This window comes from Chiloscyllium plagiosum, chromosome 16, assembly GCF_004010195.1.
Source record: "Chiloscyllium plagiosum isolate BGI_BamShark_2017 chromosome 16, ASM401019v2, whole genome shotgun sequence".
NCBI classification, from domain to species: Eukaryota; Metazoa; Chordata; class Chondrichthyes; order Orectolobiformes; family Hemiscylliidae; genus Chiloscyllium; species Chiloscyllium plagiosum.
The window spans coordinates 53,669,344-53,677,464 of record NC_057725.1 but is presented as its reverse complement, the minus strand read 5'-3'; the positions used below and the strand labels follow the sequence as shown (position 1 = coordinate 53,677,464).

The window sequence follows — 8,121 nt, the reverse complement described above, 5'->3', positions numbered from 1 at the left end:
CACACACACACACACACACACACACACACACACACACACACAAACACCCTCCAACATGGTGCCTGATATTGTCCTGTAATAAATTTCTTTCCATCTACCCAAAAATCAGGAATTATCACCTCGTGAAGCCACACTCACTTGGCATTTACATTGGTAGCAGGGTCTATTTTCAGGCTGAAATGACTGGCCATTGGTGACTTTCCTCCCTTCATAGTTGCAATCTGTAAAACAAGGACCATGTGAATACGTGAATGCAGCCACAACACAGATGAATCCAATAATTAGGCATTGTTCATTGTCAGTAACTGCTCGCCACTGATTAATGTCAGCTTTCATAGCACATCAGGTTGATGGGCACCTATCTCTTGATAATGATGTTTGGTTCCATCTGAGCGAAGCTATGAACTTACACACCAATGACAGAGAACACAGATGGGTGAACTGCCCTGGGACATCCCACAGTCTGGGACATGGAAGAATGCAGCTGATCTCCCTTTTCTGAAATATCTCTATATAGTGAAGCTTCTGAGATAAGACACACTTGAGAAAAGAAGTTGTATGTACATCGCCATCCATTGCCACTTTATAATGAAATGTTTTGCTGCTTCCTCCAGTGGGACATCGATTAGTGCAGTGAGGGAGAGAGAGTGAGTGGGAGAATGATTAACACAGTGAGGTAGACAAACAGTGGGATCAGTATTAGTGCAGTGAGTGAGACACAGTGAGCGAACAGTGACAAGGAGATTAGAATTTTTCTGGCTCCCAAGTAACACCAAGCAAGGAAATACAATCATAACAATCATTGAAGTTAAACAGCTAGTGTGCTAAAACTCAGTGCTCACTGCTCACATCTGAAGGGCTTGTCGAAATCATTGATGCACTCACCAATGCAAAGAGGACAGCACTCTCCTTCAGAATGGAAAGGGTAAGTGCAGCGAACTTTGCACTCCATCGGGGAGCAAGCAACAGAGCCTGACTGTAGGAGAAAAGGACATGGTCAAATATTAAATGGTATTAGAGTCCTTTTGGACATGATTTGTGACAAAATGAAGGAATCCTTTAGAAGTAAGAACAGAACTTGGAAATTTATCTTGTGTCATAACTAATCCAAGAGGCAAAGACACAGGTCAAACGTCATAACCAACCTTACTGCAAATAAAAATCCCAGACTTTCTCCTCAAACATCTGAGCCCAGCTTAACAGCAATGAGCTGTAGTCTGAAATACTAAAGACCCATACACACCTACCAGACAGATGCAGGTGAGGCAAGAATCTGATGTTGATGGGAAGCTCTCATTATTCTGATAGGTCACCCCACCATAGGTACAACCTTCAAAGAAAACAAATAGGTTACTGACGGATCCAATTCAGAAACCAATTAGTGAATGAAGACCTGAAACAAGCAGGCCCACTATTACCCCTTGAAGCTGGAAGTACCATATATTTAATAGCTGAAATTGCAATACTATAATTTTTGTATGATATACAAGACAATTACCTATGTTTTTTTTTAAATTATCTCTTGAATTAGAAAAATTGATAACTGCCATGTCATTTCAAAAGGTCAACAGCAAACCTTGAGTATATCTCACAGGGTTATGTAAAAACTGAAAGAACTGAGGATGCTGTAAATCAGGAACAAAGGAAGTTTGAATGTTCTGAACGAGAAAGGGTCACTGGACCCGAAACATTAATTCTAATTTTTTTTCTTCACAGATGCTGCCAGATCTGTTCAGCTTCTCCAGCAATTTGTTTTTGTTACAGGTTTATGTACTCAAAATCAAACTGTCCAGTTCTACTGTATATACTGGAGTAAAAGTCAATTTTTTAGATCAAAATTCATGTGGTTGACTTTTACAAGGATAATGTTATGAAGGGTTGATGCGTGAGCTTGATTTGGCCACAAGTGAAATCCAAAAAGGACCACTGCAATGGAATAAAATAATAAAAATATAAATAATTTATGTTCAGTACCTAACATTTATTTCACAAAATTACAAACTGTATACAGCTATTCCATATTATTTTCCAACAGTTGTTTATTTACCAGCATTCTTTTTCATTGGTACTTAAACATTTACATTGGAATCAAATCATTGAAGTTTCCAGGAATATTGCTTGGTTCTGAACCTTTTGGGCTTTAAATCCCTGAAATCTGAAGACTAACCTTTGCACAGTTGTATCAAAACTTTGGGGGTTTTAGGCCAAAATCATGGTGTTGACTTTTACACCAGATTGACTTTACACTAATATACAAGGATAGTCAAGTTTCAACCCAGAGCAAAAGCACCCCATTCAGAGAACATCCTCAAACAGCGTTTACATTTTGACCAAGTGGAGTCAGGTTTCAAAATTTATGAGCTCAGTGATTGTGCTTTACATTAGCTGGATACAAGATACTCAGGGAGATTCATAGTCATGTTTGAAAATCCCCAAATCAAAGTGCTGCAGAATGTACACCGGCCAATTTTTGAATCTTTGAGTCTTTCCTCATGGTCAGTTTAGCTTGAAAAGCTTTGCGCTTAGGGTGACCAAGGCAAGGCCTAGAGACAAGTGAACATGAGCAGGCACTTACTGAAAACAAAAAACATGGGAAACCTCAGCAGGTCAGGCAGCATCCATGGAGACAACAAGCTTACATTTTGAGTCTCGATGACTCTTCATCGGAGTTAATGTGAAGTGTGGAGTTGGCAACATTTATGCTGGGTGAGGGGGGGGCGGGGGAGAGGGAGAGGGTTGGTGGAATGCTGGGGGAGAAAGGGTGTTGATAGTGCAGATTAAATGATCGGACTATGAGATTGGCAGAACAATGATGTGTCGAACTGCCAGACTGGAAAGAACAGACAGTCTCACTGGAGTGCGGGAGAGAAGAGAGAGGACATGGTGACAGAGAATGCAACAAGTAAAGCTAAAGGAAAGGGAAAGAATAAGAGTGAGTTCATAGTGTAAAGGTGTTGAAGGTATTTAAGCAGCTGGAATGAACAGACCCCACCAGTAAAGAGCATTGGCAAGGTTCCTTCTTCTTGTTCAGCTGTAGTCAAATACCTGTTCAGGTATTGGTTTGCAGGGTTTCTGGAGTCAAGGGAGCAGAAGCCAATCTTCCACCCTTAGCTCTATCCTCTCACCACCACCATAGGATTTTAATCCGTCCCCTTTAGTAACACCTCAAAGCTAACCTCAGTTGAAAGAGACCTGGCTATCTCCTGTAGCAGAAGTTGGTAGTTCTGATGGGGTTATTGGTCATATTACATTGCCTCCATCCATTCTACTGATGGCACACAGTCTATGGTGAAGACAAAGAATTCCGCTCCAGCCTTTAGAGGGAGCAGGTACATCTGCAACAAATTGCTTAACTTCTAATTATGTTTTACCTAAAAGATTTATACTTTTTGTGATCATGCAATAAATTTTCATGTGATCCAGGTCGGTGACTCTTCTCTGCACACTCTCTAGTAGTGTATCCAAGAATTGGAAAAAGACCACAGGGTACCAGGAGTGGTCAATTTGAAAATACTACATCACCCTCCCAGGATCATAGTCATTAACTGATCGGTGTTCAAATGCTTCCTCAATGACCTTCCTTTGATCATTAGGTCAGAAGTGGAGATGTTCACTCATGATTTCACATGCTCAGTTCCTCAGATATTCCAGCAATTGTCCATATATAGCAAAACACGGACAACATTCAGTCTTTGACTGTACATGCCAAGTAATATTTGAACCATATATATGTTTAGCAATGATGATCTCCAACAGGAGATATTTATAACCCCATTCTCTTCATATCTGTTGGCATTACAATCAGCAAATATCCTTAAGTTCACCACGAAGCAGAAACCTAACTGGATCAACTACCTAAATATCAAGCATACAAGGCCTGCATAGTCGTCAGCAAGGAACTCACCTCTTGTCTCCCAAAGGGAAGAAGTGGGTACTGCAGATGCTGGAGATTAGAGTCAAGATTAGAGGAGTGCTGGAAAAGCATAGCAGGTCAGGCAGCATCCAAATCAAGGGCTTTTGCCTGAAACATCGATTTTTCCTGCTCCTCGGATGCTGCCTGACCTGCTGTGCTTTTCCAGCACCACTCTCGTCTTGACTCCAGACTCCCAAATTCAATTCACTATTGTAAAGGCACTAGTAAGGAGTGTGCTGAAGTATTCTGCACTTAAATGAATTAATGCCATTCCAACAATGCTCAAAAAGCTCAACACTTGTGGAACTAAGCAGCCTGCTTGATTGTTAATCCATTCACTACCTTTGACATTTATTGCCTCTAACACTGAAGCACAATGACAACAGCGTGTACCATCTACAAGGTGTACTGCAGTAACTAGCCGAGTCTCCTTTAATAGCACTATGCAACACAGGTTACACAGGTGAGATGTTCACCTTATTCTATTCTGTTTTCATTTTAGTTCATCTGTATTCATCATGCTCTTCCACTGTTGACAATGTTGTCAATTATGTTGCATTAAGTGGTGATGTGCCAGGGATCGAGATAATTAGGGCTAGGCCAATGCCGACTGGCCTTTCCCTGTGAAAGCTTCAGTGGCAAGACCAGCATTCATTATTCACACTGAGAACTCCACTGCCGAGAAGGACAAGGTATCAACTACATAGACATAGCACTATCTACAAGATACCTCTAAGTAACATATCATCCTGATTTAGGAATACATTGCATTACTTCACCACAGTTGCGCTAAAATTCCAAAGCTCCCAAACCAACAGCAGTGTATGTGTACCTACAGCACATGGATGACAACGGATCAAGGTGATGGCCTTCATCAACCTCACTAGTGAAATTAGGGATCAGCAATAATTGCTTGCCATACAGACACACCGATAGTTAGTAAACTACCTGCAGAACAATCTGGGCAACATTGTCCAGGAACCAATATTGGGTGTGCGCAGGTCTCCAAGCACTCTGTCCTCTTACAGACAATTGAACCATCTTCCTGAAATGAAACAGACAATAAGACCAAGGAACAATAGCACAAATAAACAATCCAAGAGGAAATGGTCGAGAGGCTTTCTTCTGAGACACTGCAACACACATGTTGGTAACGTGAGTTTCTCTTTCCTGGCTGGACTCACCTGACACACACATACTTCACAAGGGTCGCCAGGTGACCATATTTGCCCGACTGGAAACTCAATGCCATTGTCATCTATAAAACAGCCTGTCAAGGAGAAATGGTACAAAATAGAATCAGAGAAATTCAAGTTCTATTAAAAACAAATATGGATAACTAATATGCAATCAATTAGCTAAAATTTGTGCAACTTCGTACCACTGTGAATTCATCATTCAAAATATAACGGAAGATAATTAAGCATCAAACATGAAACACCTTGAAACCAACTCATTAACACACTTAATTGAAAAAACAAGGCATTATTAATGCTGGAAATCAAAGCATACACTGAAAAGACATAGATCATTCAGCAGCAAAGGCAGATTACAATTTTGAACATAACCCTTTGTCAAATCTGAAATATTCACCTTTGAGCAAAATTGTTTGGATAAAAAGTGAGTTGTAGAAGAGAAACAGCCGATACTCAATCGCAGCATGGAAACTGGTAGCATTTTGTAACTACTTGATACGACATAAATGATCATGAGGGAGTGAGAAGGTATTCAGTGAAAAATGCACATGTGGCTAAGAGACAGAATAGGCTGGAGTTTGGGGAAGCTACATGTTACCAGCAATTCCTGTTTTTGCCTCTGTCTTAGTTCTGTAAGGATTTTTCAGATACATTCATTCCAAAATGGCACCCGGCATACTTCTCAAAACCTTAGCTCACCTTTGATGTTTTTATCCTGACGGCAAGTAAAGCAGCATTGGCCAGGCTCCAAAAACCAATTCTCTCTGGCACAGTGCAACACTGGGCAAGGGCTGTAGGAACACTCCACTTCACCATTCTGAGGACACAATCAGTCAAATTTAATGGTTAAAAGAGAAATGATCAATACTTCTCAAAATGAAAAACAAAAATCAGTTGTAGTCCTCAGTTTATTTCTGTTGATAATACTGGTACCACTCTGTCTTTTACCAAACGTTCAAAATGGCAACAACAATGTCTGTCAGTGGTATTTTGAAAGTCCAACTCCTTAACTAATATGGCAGGGAGTTTAGCAGATTGGAAGCTGAGAAACTCCTGAGCTCCAGATCCCACCAGCTCGTGGGGTGCACTGTCCTGTGTACCTAATGATGTGAGAGTTGTAAATCAACCTTTTCAATCACATGAAGAATAATAGCAGAAACTCTCAATCCTGTATACACATCATTCTCGAATAAGGGACAGATGACAATGTGTTTGCTTTGTTAATATTTTATACACACTCGTGCCTCTCTTCACTACAGAAGAGTGAAGTGTAATTCATATGGAAGTGTTGATTTTAAGTTAGAATGATATCCACTGGGCACATAATGGGGCAGGGTGGGTGCGTGTAGGTTAGATTTACCTAAACTAAGCTGGCATTCAGGTCTAGACCGAAAGCCTCCACTACACTGGCCCCAAACACAGGTTGGACTCTCGGGTCATCCTTCCTAAGAACTGGATAGGACAATAAAACACTTCCATCTATACGACCAAACTGGTTCAGAAAGGAAAGAGGAACTTGCAATGATTAGGGATAGGGAGTTGGAATGAATTTATGGTGAGCGAAATTTGTATTTGGTAGAGATTTATGATGGTGGATATTGAGATGGTAGGTTTTGTAATGAGAGATTAGGAGAAGAAATGGGTAAACAATTGAGGGATTTGTGGAACATGACTTACAGATAATTGCAAAGTTGAACTGAAGATAAGGCATATTTATTTGGAGTGGCCCATGCTGCCACAGTATATGAACAATCTATCAACAATGTACTAAGATGGATTGCACACATGGGTAACATACCCATTTTGCCATAAACTAGTCTCTGAATTTATCTATATCTAATTCTCCTTCATAGTTCAGGTATAGTCTATAGTTGTGCCAACTGGGAAACAGTGAGGACTGCAAATGCTGGAGAAGTCAGAGTTGATAAAGTGTGGCGCTGGAAAAAGCACAGCAGGTCAGGCAGCATCTGACGAACAAGAGAATCGACGTTTCAGGCTTGACCCTTCATGAGTTCTGATGAAGCAGGAAAAGTAGACTCTCCCACTCTTCAGATGCTGCGTGACCTGCTGTGCTTTTTCCAGCGCCACACTTTATTGACTCTATAGTTGTGTCTCCAGCAACTAGCTCTATGTCAACTGTATGGTCAATTTCTGAACTGTCCATGGATGATACTTCATGAGAATTGACCCTTTCATAGCAAAGAGCTGCTAATGTTGAGCAGTGGTGCAATTCAAATCAAGAATTCTGTCTGGAATCATTTAGGCAGGCCATAACGTAACTATGAATTTCTCTGTCTAGTACTTAATATCATAGGAACAGAGGAATAGTTTGATCCACCATGCAATACGAGCACAGTTGATTGAACACTTTCATGCCTTTTACCCACACTATCCCCATAACCCTTTACACCATTGATCATCAAAAATTACCAAGCTGTACCCAGAGGCTGAACTTGCATGGCTCTCCGGAGAACAGACTTCCTCTGAGTAAAACCTCTGGGTTAACCCTTACCTCAGTCTTAAAGGGCAGCCACCTTGTTTTTAAGTGGTGCTCCTGGTTCTAGACTCCCTAACAAGGGAAACATGTACTGCTATGAAGGTTTAAAAATGTGTTGCTGGAAAAGCGCAGCAGGTCAGGCAGCATCAAAGGAGAAGGAGAATCGATGTTTCGGGCATTCATCCCCTGTGGCTGCAGGGTTCCATGGCGGAAGAGCTGGAGAAATCTGCATTCATCCCCTGTGGCTGGAGGGTTCCTAGGCAGAAGAGCTGGAGTAATCCGCATTCATCCCCTGTGGCTGGAGGGTTCCTAGGCGGAAGAATGCGGAATTCTCAAGCTTCCTCATTTCCCCTCCCCCCACCTTTTCTCAGTCCCAGCCCTCAGACTCAGCACCGCCTTCTTGACCTGCAATCTTTTCCCGGCCTTCTCTGCCCCCACCCCTCTCCGGCCTATCACCCTCACCCTCACCTCCTTCCACCTATTGTATTCCCAGCGCCCCTCCCCCCAATTCCCCC

At 41.6% G+C, this 8,121-nt stretch overlaps 1 protein-coding gene across 5 annotated transcripts in view; it reads right to left on the bottom strand.

Moving 5' to 3' along the window:
* The window catches only part of LOC122557922 (von Willebrand factor C and EGF domain-containing protein-like), a 326,824-nt gene that overhangs the window by 39,897 nt on the left and 278,806 nt on the right, over positions 1-8,121 (bottom strand). For all 5 annotated transcript variants that reach the window (XM_043706141.1, XM_043706142.1, XM_043706143.1 and 2 more), the window contains 6 exons: positions 5,809-5,926; positions 5,098-5,183; positions 4,862-4,958; positions 1,248-1,330; positions 886-976; positions 139-221 (listed from right to left, as the gene is read on the bottom strand). In XM_043706141.1, coding sequence (XP_043562076.1) covers positions 139-221; positions 886-976; positions 1,248-1,330; positions 4,862-4,958; positions 5,098-5,183; positions 5,809-5,926 — 558 coding nt within the window. The remainder of the gene's footprint in view (positions 1-138; positions 222-885; positions 977-1,247; positions 1,331-4,861; positions 4,959-5,097; positions 5,184-5,808; positions 5,927-8,121) is intronic.